At 46.0% G+C, this 13,644-nt stretch overlaps 2 protein-coding genes across 3 annotated transcripts; both read left to right on the top strand.

Moving 5' to 3' along the window:
• Nucleotides 1-116: 116 nt before the first annotated feature.
• On the top strand, nt 117-7,641 carry lrp10 (low density lipoprotein receptor-related protein 10). 2 transcript variants are annotated; one of them, XM_034615367.1, is made up of 10 exons: nt 117-174; nt 1,136-1,334; nt 1,514-1,546; nt 1,890-2,034; nt 2,333-2,526; nt 2,700-3,304; nt 3,398-3,834; nt 4,389-4,583; nt 5,186-5,315; nt 6,334-7,641. In XM_034615367.1, exons 2-10 carry the CDS (start codon nt 1,286-1,288, stop codon nt 6,985-6,987), a joined length of 2,442 nt encoding a protein of 813 aa, XP_034471258.1. In that variant the 5' UTR covers nt 117-174; nt 1,136-1,285; the 3' UTR covers nt 6,988-7,641. The 2 variants fall into 2 exon arrangements, with proteins under 2 accessions (XP_034471258.1, XP_034471256.1); XM_034615365.1 differs by having other exon boundaries at nt 123-174; nt 2,694-3,304.
• Nucleotides 7,642-9,276: 1,635 nt separating this feature from the next.
• Nucleotides 9,277-13,543, top strand: LOC117752169 (leishmanolysin-like peptidase 2). The gene is made up of 14 exons (XM_034569361.1): nt 9,277-9,647; nt 9,720-9,813; nt 10,046-10,097; nt 10,256-10,405; nt 10,711-10,836; nt 10,935-11,019; nt 11,599-11,747; nt 11,828-12,008; nt 12,161-12,230; nt 12,339-12,435; nt 12,708-12,815; nt 12,926-13,057; nt 13,159-13,268; nt 13,354-13,543. Exons 1-14 carry the CDS (start codon nt 9,284-9,286, stop codon nt 13,541-13,543), a joined length of 1,908 nt encoding a protein of 635 aa, XP_034425252.1. The 5' UTR covers nt 9,277-9,283.
• Nucleotides 13,544-13,644: the final 101 nt, after the last annotated feature.

The raw sequence follows: 13,644 nt of genomic DNA, 5'->3' as shown, positions 1-13,644 counted from the left end.
TTTTAAAAATCCAAGTCTTTGTGATTGTGAGTGAAAAATCACATTTTGTTCTTTTATGAATGAAAGACACAAAAAACCCCACTTTTGGACATCACAAGCCCCGCCCCTCCTGTCATGAGCTAAAACACCCGGAAGTGGCTCGGAACTTGTCAACAAGCGAGGCCGACTGACATGGTAACGTACCCGTCTCCTTTCTCCGGCCTTTTCTCGCCACCTCACCGCTTCTCGCCCGAAAGAAGCCACTTATTTATCCGCTGAAACTCAAAGTGTTGACGATTCGAGCCGCTTCCCCGCGGTGTCGCCGCCTGGAAGAAGCGAAGCAGCGGAGAGGAAGAGCAGAGGAGGGGAGGCTAGCTGTTAGCTCGCGAAGCTAACTGTTAAAATCTCTCCCCGAGGAGGCGAAGCGGCTCGCGACACAGACGGAACCGAACCCACAACCGGGTGTTTATAAATCGTCGCGTTGACAACAGCACGAGCTGAACTCAACGTCAGTAGTTTCACGTTCACCGAGAAGGACAGAGTCTCTGGGAACAGTTTTGTTTTTAAACTCGGAAATGGTGGCGAGCCTGGCGTCATTGTTGAGAAGATTGTGGCAAGGAAGTGTGTTTGTGTGTCTGCGTGCGTGTATCCATTGTGTTAGAGATCAGAACAACCTATTAATATATCTGTCCCCTTTTTATATAACGAGATTGAATTGAATGTAATGCGTATGTATTTTTGAAATCATTTTCGCGGCTTAATTAACTGTATATTTATTAATCAATTAATCAATCAACTTGTATCTGTATAGCTCATATTCACAAATAGTCTCATAATGGTCCAGTGTAAGATTTGGGTGAAAGGGATCTATTGGCAGAAATTGAATATGAACTAATAAACTTTCAGAAGTACACTTGACCATAAGGGTTGTGTTAATTGTTTATATCCCCAAACTTGACTATCAAATTAAAAGCAGATTGAGAAAGCTGGTATTATCCAACTGATCTGATGTACGTGTCTGCTGACTCATTTCTTTACGGGAGTGACGTAGTTATAAAAAGTTATCATGGTGAAAGTTTCACCAAAGTTTCAGTTTCAACAGACAGCCACAATCAAACACACCTTTCCATTCACCTCCTCCTCTTTCTCTTTGCAGGTACAGTCTTCCTGAACCACCCCCACCGCCCCACCCCCCCGCGAGATGGCGCTTCTCTGACCTTTTTTATTTTTACCCTTTTTAAAGTCTTCACTTATTTTTTTTTTTATATATGATTTCCAACCTTTTTAGAGGAGAAGCGTTATCACAATGACAGAGACTTATAAAGTCCGAGCCCTCCTGGTTTTCACCATAGCAGGTGAGTGAGAACACATTCACAACATCTGTGTCCTTCTATGTTTCTGTCTCAGCTGCTGACCCTTTATCAGACATTTGTTATGTTTTCACTTTTCATGGTATATTGCTGTTATGATCTGTGTCGGACGTGATTTTAAAACTGGTCTGACTCGTTGTGTTTTCGTTCTGCGTCCTCTGCAGCCTGCAGTCGATTCGATCCTGCCCTCTGCTCCGGTAAGGAGACGTCGACTCAGCACTTTATCTCATGTTGTGTCTGTGGCTGTCATGAAAGGATTCTCCAATGTCACATTCTTGTTTCATACGTTCTTGTAACCTTTGAATAGAGGAGATCCGACCTTTTAGACACAGTTCCCTGTTTTATTTCACTTTTCTCCTAATGTGAGGGTCTTTTTAATTGTATCTCAGAATCCTATTTAGCATTACTTCCTTTACTTCTTGTCTAAACATGTATTTCCAATTGTAATTTAAAATCAGTGTCCATCAGGGTTTGGAGAAGCAGAAGTGATGTTTTGAAACGAAGGTTGGATCATTTCTGCTTTGTCCCTCTGTTTCTCAGCTCATTGTGGGCGTTCCCTTCAAGTGTTTGACGACAAAGTGGGAGAGATTATGAGTTCTGCGTACCACAGCTGGTCGTACCGCTTCGGCTCTATCTATGACTGCTGGATCATCAATGGTCGGGAAGGAGAACCCATCGTTCTCAGGTACAGATGCTGAGATGGCTCTCAGTGCGCCATAGACCCCACTGTACTCAGCTCTGGCAAACCAACTGTTGCTCTTTATCGTAACATACATCACTACTGGTGTGGTGAGGGAATGTTGCCACAGACACCAGATTTAAAACTCTGATATTCTGCAAAATACAGATTTACCTGACGCAAATCGATTTTTAATCTGTCCTGCACTGCAGCTTTAAGTCAGGTTGTCTGTTTCCTGATTTACCTTTCATAGCTAATCCCCCTTTTCTCTTTTCAAATCTTTTTTTATTATTATTTTTTTTAGCTTTTCCCAGTTTTCAGCGCGATGTAGAAAGGAGTCGGTGTCCATAAAATCCTCCGCTGGCGGTGAGCCGATTGTCCTTTGTGGATCCAAGCTGCCGCAGCCAATTGAATTCCCAGGGGGAAATATTACAGTGATGCACCACTTCCTCCCGCATGTGTTCCCTGTGTCATCGTTTCTCTTGAACTATGCCAGAGGTATGGTGACATGTTTTTTTTCTGTAGAATCTTGTGTTTGATCATTTGCAAAGTGCTCCCCTCTTGTACCTTTTCAATGGAACTTATGTCTGTACACTTCTGCTGCAACTTCAACTTTTTCTTATCAAATGGTCATAATCTGTGTAATCCCCTTCTTTTTTCTACACATTCAGACACTGGTGAATGTCCCGTGACATCTTTTGAATGCCTCGGGGGCCGTTGCCTTCCCCTCTCCTGGCGCTGTAACGGCCAGGTGGAGTGTCTCGGTGAAGGTCCTGGTCTCGGTTCAGACGAACAGGGCTGCGATGGAGAAACAGGAACTCCAGCCCCCTCAAAGCAGGGCAGCACACAGGAAGTAGGAACTAGAAGGGAAATGTACACAGAGAGAAACCATGACAGGGACTCCGACAAACTTAAGGTCATGGATAATAGTCAGAGCTCAGAAAGGTCAGAGGAGAGATACGCTGACTCTGATCTGTGGGGGGAGGAGGAGGAGGAGGAGGAGGAGGCCCAGGTGGATCAAGATCCGCCGCCGACCCATAAGGAGCTCGCTGTGACGCCAAGTCCCATTGAGTGGCCCTGCGGTGGGCTCCTACAGACCTTTTATGGGACATTCTCCCCCCCGGCCATTCGGGGTACTGCTCTGTTCTGTGTCTGGACTCTGGACCCTCAGGATTCCCGGCCCCTCAGATTGGATCTGCAGCAGCTGGTCCTGGGGCCCGGGGACAGACTCACCATCTACAACAGAGAGCAAGGCAATGGAGATGTTATTAAAATTGTGAGTTTGTTTGATTTAGACAGTTTTCTGATAATCGTCTCTAAAGAATCAATCCTTATTGTAACACAATGATCCTTCCTGGCATGTTGACAGATCACCAGCGCCTTGAATTACAAACCAGTCCAAGCCGAATCCCACACTGGCATCCTGTCGTTGACATATGAGACGATTTCTGGCTCAGAGGGGAGCGGTTTTAACGCCACGTTCCACGTCGGGAGCTACTGCCCCCCATGGGAAGGTCGGTGTGGGGGAGCATCAGGTGGTTGCTTCACCCAGGAGCAACGCTGTGATGGGAAATGGGACTGTTCCGAGACGGGGAAGGACGAGGAGGGATGCCGAGGCTGCAGTCCCAACCAGTTTGCGTGTGGAATGGTGGGACAGAGGATGGTGGCATCCAGCCACTTTGCCGGCCGGCCAGTGTGTTACCCGGTCACGGAGAGGTGCAACTACCAGCTGTACTGTGCTGACGGCAGCGACGAGAGGGACTGCACCGTGTGCCAGCCGGGGACCTTTCATTGTGACAGTGACAGGTCAGTTTGGGTCCGTTTCTCTAGAGACTTTCAGACTGAAATTCAGTTCTCTTTTCGCTGTGGAGAGGACGGCGTGTAGTTGAGTTTCAGCGCTCGTGCATGATGCTTGAAAGATTAAAGTTCAGTCTTTATCTTGGAAATGTTTGTTAATCAAATAACTTCACCTCGTGGTCCATACATTAGTTAATCTGGAGATTTTCCATCATATCAAACTGCTTGTTTCACCCGATTGAAGTTTTTTAGTCACCGGTGAGCTGTTGATGTTTAATGCAAACATTTTTGATAATTAAAAGTTAGTGGTCAAAGTTTAGTCAGGACTTTGACCACTTTTTATCAACGTGAGGTGTGTCTAGTGTGTTAGTCTGAAGATACACATCATCATGTGAGAGCTCGACTGCATTTGTCTGAAGTATTGAACATGAATTTGGTTTGTGTATTGTGTGCGATTGTGTTGCCCCGTAGTCAAACATTTCCGAACAGGACGAAGCTGAATCTCTTACTCGTGTTACCCCTGCATACTCTAACACACAAGTGGCCCATTGTCCCGTGCACAGGTGCGTGTTTGAGAGCTGGCGCTGTGACGGCCAGGTGGACTGCAAGGACGGCACGGACGAGCTCAACTGCACCGTCATCCTGCCCCGCAAGGTCATCACCGCGGCAACGGTTGGCAGCCTGGTGTGCGGGCTCCTGCTTGTGATCGCCATGGGCTGCACCTGTAAACTGTACTCGCTCAGGACCAGGGAGTACAGGTAACTTAATGGTTTTTGTGCATTTATTGCTTTTAATACTACTCATCCCGCAGTTTCTGCTCTGTTCCATATTTGTTTTAGCTCTGTAACTGAAGTATATTTGCTTAACAGACGTGTTGATTCTTTTAAACAAGCATCGTGGGCTTTTTAATGACTACCACTGCCAGATTTTGTGTTGACTCTCTGAGACAGTGACTCACAAGAGGCACACTTTGTTTTCATAACTTCGGGATTCGGTTGCTGCCAAAACGACCAGACAGCACCTCTCAAACGCTTCAGAACCTCCCACAACACAGACAGCATGCGGCGTAGAAAGACACACACAAACTACCAGGTTGTTGTCTCAGCCAAAGCCGCCCATGTTGTGTACTCTTCTGAAAATTACACTCCTCAACTGTGTACAGCGTTTAAAAACAAACCATGTGTGGTTTAAGGATTGTAGCCATTATTCAGGGTAATTTACTTTCAAAATTGGCTGTAGAACAGTAGATAAATGTATAATAAAGAAGTTTAAACTGTGGATGAATCTCTGGAAAACCCTCACATCAGATACCAGTGTCACGTGTGTGTGTGAATGTGTCCTAATGTGTGTTTTCCCGCAGCCTGTTTGCTCCAATCAGCCGCCAGGAAGCGGAGCTAATCCAGCAGCAGGCTCCTCCGTCCTACGGTCAGCTGATCGCCCAGGGCATCATCCCGCCAGTGGAGGACTTCCCCACAGAGAACCCCAATGAGGTGAGAGAGAAGAGCGTCACGAGGGCATGTAGCTGTTTACAGGATGAGTTGACCTTTTGTATCAATATCTGATAATCTGTTCCGCTGATGATTGATTGTGTAGTTAAACTTGTTGAATGCTTACTACAGCTTAGAACCTTTTGTTTGACATTATCATTGGTAAAGTTCACATATTCATAACATAACATAGTTGATATTTCTGTAAATTAGGTTGTAAAAGTTGGGGTTGTATTCAAAGAACTGGTCAATCCCTCTCCCATCATCATGAATATCGAGGAGTAACACAGGCTCCCACAGTCTGTGTTGCATTCTGGGTTGTTTGTAACCTTCTGAGAACATTCCTATGAAGAGGAGGGTCATCCTAACATCAGTCTTATGTTGCAACGCAGACTTCAGCGTCCAGTTTTCAATTCTCACACGGGCTTATTTGTTTGGCAGTGAAATTGAAAGAACCTGACCGTAACGTGAAAACACTGGAAATCAAACCCCCGAGCTTCAGAGGCCCATAACAAATTAATTCAATGCCTTGAAGTTTGAAAGAAAGGAGTCGGTATGAAAACACGGGGGGGATGTGGAGGACTGATAACCGACTCATTCATGGGGGAAGAGGCCTCGTTGCTGAGTGGCACATTCTTCAGCTGTCCAGCGACACTAAGTCCACTCTTATCTACAGTAGCTCCTGTGTCATCGGTCTTAAAGTCATGTGCTCCACTCCAGCAGCCGACTTCCTTCAGCCCACAGCCGTCTGATGGAGATTAATGGAGTGTTAAGACAGAACGAATGTGCTGTTGCTACGCGAGCTCACATTAAGGTGCTTTATTATTAGCCAATGACGACAGTCGGGGTGATTTAGATGAGGGATTAACAAAGCATGTGATGTCTGATGGGTCGGCCCCAGATACAAACTCGGTCTTTAAACTTGGATCAGTGTTTTGGGATTGTTTTAATACAACTTGAAGAAATTGGGAGGGTTGTAGAAAACACATTTTTTAATTCTGTTTCTTTTCCTCTTTGTCAGACCTCGTCTCTTTCTCTGAGGGGAATCCTCCAGCTCCTCCGCCAGGACGCTGCCAACTCCCCACACCGCAGACGCAGGCCCCGCTTCGTCCGCCGGGCCGTTCGCCGCATGAGGCGCTGGGGTCTGATCCCCAGACCTCCCTCCAGGCCGACTCAGACTTCGAGCTCCAGCCAGCAGCAGGCAGACGCCGCCCCCTCTGGCCAGGAACCGGCTCTCTCCACTCCCACCAGCTCCTCGTTGGCCGTGGAGGCGCTGAACCAGCCGGTGCCTCAGAAACTGGGCTTGTTGGCTCAGTCCGAGCCGCATCACCAGCAGGACGACGACGACGTACTGCCTCTTCTGCTTTCGCTGCCCCCGCCGCCCGTTGCCTCCCCGCCTCCGCCTCCGTACGCTCCCCCAGCGCCACCCCCGTCCTTCCCGTTCACTCCCCCCGTCGCCGTGCCCCCGAGCAGCCCCTCTCTCGCCTCCATCTTCCACACGCTGGGCCTGAGCATCTCCCTCTTCAGAGCGTCGCCCTCGTCCTCCTCCACCAACTCCATGCCCCTCTCCGCCTCGCCCTCCTTCTCCTCCTCCTCCTCCTCAGATGACGAGGTGCTGCTCATCCCTCTCTCCGAAGACACCACTTCAGAGGATGACGTGCCCATGCTCACCTGAACGGCTTCCTCCCTCGCCCAGTGACTCACACCCCTTCTCTGTCTCCTTTTTACGCACTAATAACTGAGTCTTTCCACATTCGTTTGAACTTAAGCACAGGAGGTGGCCCACAGCGAGACGCACCCTCACTGTGCAAGTCTGGTGCCTTTTTGAAATTGCTTTGAGTTGGATTTGTTGACGTATGGAAACGAGTATTTGACCTTTTTTTTTTTTTTTAAAGACTTCTTTCAGAAAGTGTAAGTTTTAGACGGAGAGCATGGCTGATGTATGTCGGGGAGTGAGCGTGGGTCGGGACCGGGTGTGCACTTAATTTTACGCCGGGCTGCACATTGAAGGTAAACTTTTTGCACAGAAGAATCTTCCCTATCCAGAAACTGAGGCAGGCGACTGTCACCCTGAATGATGAGAGTTTTTATGATGGAAATTTGTTGTGTTTTGTATGGTTGCAACTGTGTGAATGAATTTATGTCTTGCGTAGACAGTGGAGTATGTTTGTAGATGTGGTCCATCCCCACATACTTCTGCCACTTGCATCCAGTCTCACGTTATATCCGATGTTATAATAGAACAGAAAAGATTTCCCCTATTTAAGTGCCTTTTTGAGGAGTTTTCCTGTAGATGGCTCGAGGTGATTGAGACGATTCCCGGTGAAACGCGCTGCACACGGAAACACACGGAGGCACGTTTTCCTGACACCACAGCACGCGTCGACACATCAGTGACTCCACGATTTAAAAACAATGCATGACTACTCTGCAAGCCGGCAATAACTTTTCGGGACCCCGTAGTTTTTGTGCACATTCATGGCAACGTAACTGCGTTTTTCGATTACTTACACACACACACACACACACACACACACACACACACACACACACGTGTACACTTTCTAAGCGAATGTATGTAATATACAAAAAGCAAATATGTCAAAAGACAATCTCTTTGGTGCCTGATTTTAGTGTGTATGTGTGTCGTGTGCACAGGAAGATGAGGGGCCCCCTCGTGATGAGCAGGGCCCCGCAATCACAAAAACAACCTCAACTTGAATCTTCAGCCCCCGAGGGGAATGGATCGCATCCTGTCACATTTTGACACAGCAGACTTGTGGTGTGCCATTTGTATTGTTGTACATTTTACAGTGTTTTTATTTCAGCAAGTTGCTTCTAATTTTTCCTTTCCTCTTAATTTTGTTTTTCTGTTGCTTTGATGAATGTATTGGTGTCGATGTAGAGTAGCCGGAAGTTTAAAATTTAGCTAAATAAGAGAGAAAGTGATTTTATGATTTTATTAGGGTCAACTTCACTGTATATAAGTAAAAATGTGGCTGAGATTAAACGATTTGCACTTTTAGTTTCGGCGTGTTGTGTTTGTTTGTTGGTCAGTGACGAGCGTGAGGCGCGGCCGACACACAGGAGACAACAGGTGAGAGAGTTGTTGCTTTGTGTATTGTATTCAAACGTCCTCACTCCGACTCCTGGATGAGCTCCTCAGAGATTTGTCCTGAAGACAGAAGTTGAGATCAGGACTCGGGATTAGAAGTGAACGAGTGGAGAGAGCGACATTGAGTTCGGCTACAAGGTAATCACGATGACTGCTTTTAAATTCATTGATGTCGTAGGAAAGGGATTGTTGAAGCTGAATTTCTTATAATTACTGTAGAAATTAGAAAACATATAACTGCATTTTTCTCACTAAACAATTTCCGGGGGGAGAAACATCTTTTTTTTTTTAAACTGGAAAGATACAAGCTAAATGCAGAGTCATGACTTTGGTTTACAAACTTGAAGTATTGATTTAAATCGAAGGACAAATAAATACACATCACTTTACATTATTTTCATTTACATTAGTTTCATATCGTACAAGTCAACTTTGAATTCAGTTTTTACAAAACACTGGGGTCATGAGTCAAAGTACTCAGTGTTTTTTATTCCGACATTGCTGGGAATAAAATTCTGGTGGTGAAATTAACTGAACTAAATGACTACTTAGCCTAAAAGACAGAAATATAAATATACTGACCTCACAAAAACTGATTTTATCATATGTACTATTAGATTTCAATGAATTATAGAAGTTTAATGTCTTTGTGGCACCTTGTAACTTTATTTTTATATAGACGGCTCGTCTCTATAGGCTGCTGGTGTCACTATGATAAATGAATAAATTGGTTTGATGGGATCCACTACAGCCTGGAGTAAACACCCTGTGTGCTGCGGCTGCTCATGAGACGTCCGGAGACAAACTGTGAAAGGTTGTCCTCACTGTGACCTTTAAATAGGTCCCAGCCATAATTATGAGTTCCCCTCCGGCCCTGAGGCTCTGGGTGGGGACGTTGGTGGTCATGCTGGTGGCTGAGCTGCCTGGAGCTCTGCAGAAGTGCATCTTTGATGAGGTTCAGGCTCAGGTCCGAGTGGTCCGAGCTGCACGGATCCACCCCCACAGCCCACCCGACGAGCCCACACCCGCACCCCCGACTGGGCCACGGCACCAGAGGAGCAGCCTGGGAGAGATGACCCCTTCCGCTCCTGCCTCGCCACGGCCAATCAGGATCCACACCTGGATTCCGAGAGAGAGCGACCACCTATCGGACGCAGAGAAGGGGAGACTGGAGGCAGCAGTGGAGGAGGCTGTGAGGGTGGTGTCGTCTTTACTGTCAGGTAAGAAAACGACACACACACACACACACACACACACACTCACAGTATAATAAACTATTGATCTTTTCACAGTGAACAGGGTTGTGGGTCCTTTGCTGCTCAGCAGAGACGTCAATAAATACTGCAAGTTCATCTGGAGCAATTCAAGAACAAGCAACTACAACAGGTGTGTGTGTGTGTGTGTGTGTGTGTGTGTGTGTGTGTGTGTGTGTGTTTATGACAGTAATGATGGGGAGAGCTCATGCAGACTCTACACAGAAAAGCCTCAGCCTCACACGTCTTCCCTTTAAAGCCCCACTTCCTTATTTACCCAATAGAACTACATAATAATCACATATATAAAAGGAGGAGGGTTGTCATGAAAACTGATTTAAAATGTTACAGATGTTTTTCTTCAGGTGTGGTCGAGCCAACAACAACTACAGGAATGAGACGTGTCTGGATGTGACGGTAAGTCTGAATAATTTAAATGTTTTCCTTTGTTTAACTGGAGGAGACAGAAACAGCAAGTACCTGTTATGTCTCTGTTCCTTGTTAGTGAGGGACACCTTCATGACAAGCATCAAATAAGCACTGTTCCCCCCCCCCCCCCCCCCCCCCCCCCACAGATCCCAGATCAGCACCTGTCTGGATGTGATATTTACCCGGAGCCTGACTCACCGCTCAGGACTGTTCTCAGACCTGAAGGTGCCGGACTCCCCGACACCGACTTCCTGCTTTACCTCCACACACAGTCCACTGACAAGTGTCGGGCAGAGGTGAAGACTCACAGAAAACACAGTGTTGTGTACAAAGTACTTGAAGGTTTTCAATCCATAGTAAAATGTATTCAGGCAGCACTTTTCTGAGGAAAGTTACTATACGATGTGAACATTAGTCGACAATTACCACAAAACAATCAATGCTTATGTCTTCTTGTCCTCAAACCACATGTGACTCTTTCTTTGTATGTTCAGTAAGTTTAAGTGTCTCTGGAAATGCTGTTTTCTAAACAAAAAAAAATATGATTCATAAAATGTAGTTCTGTCACTGGAGACATTTCATTTTAGTATCTCTTCTTCAGCCCAGTGTGTTGGCGTACGCTGCCCACTGCCAGACGGACACCCAGGGGCGACCTGTGGCCGGGGTGGTGGTCATCTGCAGGGACAGACTCTCAGAAGCTGCCTACAACCACCAGGCTACAGTACAGGTAGGATTTCTCATATTGATAACTATGAAACATGTTTATAAAATGTTTTTCTCCAGCAGGATGAGATGGAAGGATCATAATGAGTGTGTTTTTTCCAGACTGTGATTCACGAGCTGTTCCACGCGCTGGGCTTCTCTAGAGATCTCTTCCACACCTGGAAAGACTGTTCGTCCTCATCTCCAGGTTTTTCTACTGTTTTTTAGATGTTTTTTTATGTCACTATATAAACTTTAAACACAGCATGTGGATGTCCTCTCCTCTGTGATGTGTGTAACTGCCTCATTTGTCATGTCGCTCCTCTCGCTGTTCAGTGTAATTTAGGCAAATATGTGAAATGACATTTGAATAATTACATTTATTTGTTGGGTGTTTGTCTAACACGGTGGCCCCTGAAGTCCAAAATCCCAAAACACATAGGGGCAATCAGGGGCGAGCCTTGTCGATAGCAGGTATCGTTTAATTTGCCCTTTGGGGCCACCGTAGTCTAAGTTGAACACAAGTTACATAAAAGGATCAGTTGAATTAGTGGAACAGTGAAAAGTAACCCAATAAACAACTAGAAATTGCATTAAAATGGGATAGTAAACGATAAAACATTTAAAAAGTGCAAAAAATAAATAAAGTAAGATCAAAGTGTTTGCATTAAATCTATTTGAAGTAATATCTGTAAATGTCAAAGGTTAAATATCAGCGACACAATAAAACTCACATTCAGGATCAGTTTCATTGATCAGAAATGTGTTTGTGTTTTTCTTCGTGCAGCACTGGGCTCTGGATGTTCACCTCGGGGGAAAGTGGTTCACTCTGATGGATCAGGTCAGATGAGGATTTACACCTCGTCTGTCATCTCAGCCCTGCAGACGCACCTGACCTCCCCTGACCCTGAGCTGGGAGGCCCGCTGGAGAACCTGGTGCTGCAGCTGCTCAGGTTCCATTCAGATTCAACGGACGTACTCGTCGCCCGTTTCAAACTTCTGACTCCTTCCTTCAGGATGCACCAGGCAGAGCGTCCTCTCACTGGGAGGCCCGGGTCCTGCGGGGGTCCATCATGGCTGCGGAGCTGGAGGACCCTGCCACGGTCCGGATCGACCCGGTCACTTTAGCTGCTCTACAGGACACAGGCTGGTACAGAGTGGAGCTGAGCCGGGCACAGAGTCTGGTCTGGGGTGACGGTAAGAGAAGAGGACGGGTGGTGAGGATAACAAAGTGTTTACAAAGGAACAACAATTGATGTTTGAATAATTAAAATGGGCTGATTTCTACGTCTCAAGACTGTTTGATGGACAATAAACTATATAATTTAACATAAATGTGTGTTTTGTAGGTGAAGGAGCCTCGTTTGGTTCCCTGTCAACCTGCCAACACAACTCTTCATCCTTTTTCTGCACCGGCAGGTTCATTCAAACTTTGTTTTCTCCAAAACAACTTGTGCCTTCAAGGGGAACACTGGCATTGTGTTTATTTTAATTGACTGCAATGTTTGCAATATTTTTCCCTCTCAGTGGACTCGGGTGTCATTTTCTTCACCTCCACAAGGGCGAGTGCCAAACCGATCCATACCTGGAGGGGTGTAGAGTATTTAAACCGCTAAAGAATTCAGTGAGTTATATTTTTTTAAACACAACAGCTTTTAATGTGCAATTATTTGTATTTTATATTTTTAGTTCATTTGCTTTTATTCTAACGTGTGATTATGGTGTTTTTTATTTATTGAGCTCATCTTGTATTGACTTTAATGTGCATTCTTTACATCTATGCTCTGGACTTGTAGCTGTCAAATCCTGTAAAGCAGTAACTTCTGTATTTTATGTATTTATTTGTAATCTGAGCCTTTTTTTAAATTATCATTTCCATGCTTTGTCTTCATGCAGAGTGAATGCTGGAAAAGGGAAAACACCAGGCCGGCACCTGAGCTCGACTGGAGCGGGGAGATTTGGGGCCTCGGCTGCCGTTGCTTCTCCTCCAACCTGACCAGACAGGTGTGTGTGAGTGAGTGAGTGAGTGTGTGTCTGTGTGTCACCTCACCTGCCTTTTTTAAACTTTTTCCTGAGTTTCACATTATTTTCCTCCTTCTCTTTTCCACGAGCAGACGCAGTTCCTTGTGTCGAGCAGCTCAGTGGAGGGCCGCTGTTACAGACACAGATGTACTGGACCAAACAGATACCAAATCCAGGTGTCTGGCTCTGACTGGGTGACCTGTCCCCCAGGGGGCGCAATTCAGGTAATGAGACCCAACATGTAACTATAGTGTGCTGTAAATCACAAGACTTTGTTAAGAGATGCTGGAAACATTAACTCCTGCGTCTTTTTAAAAATCCTCAGATAAATGGATACCAGGGTTTAGTTTTCTGCCTGGACAGGAGGTTGTGCCTCTACCCGGATATTACTCCTCCCTCAGATGGTGTTGGTGGATTTCCTCCTTCCAACACAAGGCAAGCATGATTTAAAAATATGGCTTCCCCTCGTCTTACAATAATGTAACTCATGCAAACTTTACGTTGTTGTGTTTTTGTTCAGCGACCCCTACGAGATGATGAATTCAGCCCAGGACGGCGGCTGGTCGACCCTCAGGCCTCACACAGAGCTCAGTGTGGCCTCGGCGCTCGGCTTCACGGCTGCTGTGTGTCTCCTGGCTGCTCTCGCTGTGTCTTACAGGAAATGTCGCTCCTGCAAGAACAGGGTTCGCACTGTTCCAGACGATCAGTGACCTTTAAAAACCACTGACCATTAACACTGCTATTGAGTCTTGAGTAGTTAATACATTTTTTCTGTACCGTAATTTAAGTGACATTGTGTTTTGAATGTGAA

This window comes from Hippoglossus hippoglossus, chromosome 18 (genome assembly GCF_009819705.1).
Source record: "Hippoglossus hippoglossus isolate fHipHip1 chromosome 18, fHipHip1.pri, whole genome shotgun sequence".
NCBI lineage: Eukaryota > Metazoa > Chordata > Actinopteri > Pleuronectiformes > Pleuronectidae > Hippoglossus > Hippoglossus hippoglossus.
This window is presented reverse-complemented; position numbering and strand designations above follow the sequence as displayed.

Coding starts and splice junctions, on each gene's coding strand:
- LOC117752169 (XM_034569361.1), top strand. CDS start 9,284: ATGAGTTCCCCTCCGGCCCTGAGGCTCTGGGTGGGGACGTTGGTGGTC. Junction 12,009..12,160: donor GAGTCTGGTCTGGGGTGACG/GTAAGAGAAGAG, acceptor TGTGTTTTGTAG/GTGAAGGAGCCTCGTTTGGT. Junction 13,269..13,353: donor TTTCCTCCTTCCAACACAAG/GCAAGCATGATT, acceptor GTTTTTGTTCAG/CGACCCCTACGAGATGATGA.
- lrp10 (XM_034615365.1), top strand. CDS start 1,286: ATGACAGAGACTTATAAAGTCCGAGCCCTCCTGGTTTTCACCATAGCA. Junction 2,035..2,332: donor GGAGAACCCATCGTTCTCAG/GTACAGATGCTG, acceptor TATTTTTTTTAG/CTTTTCCCAGTTTTCAGCGC. Junction 5,316..6,333: donor CCACAGAGAACCCCAATGAG/GTGAGAGAGAAG, acceptor CCTCTTTGTCAG/ACCTCGTCTCTTTCTCTGAG.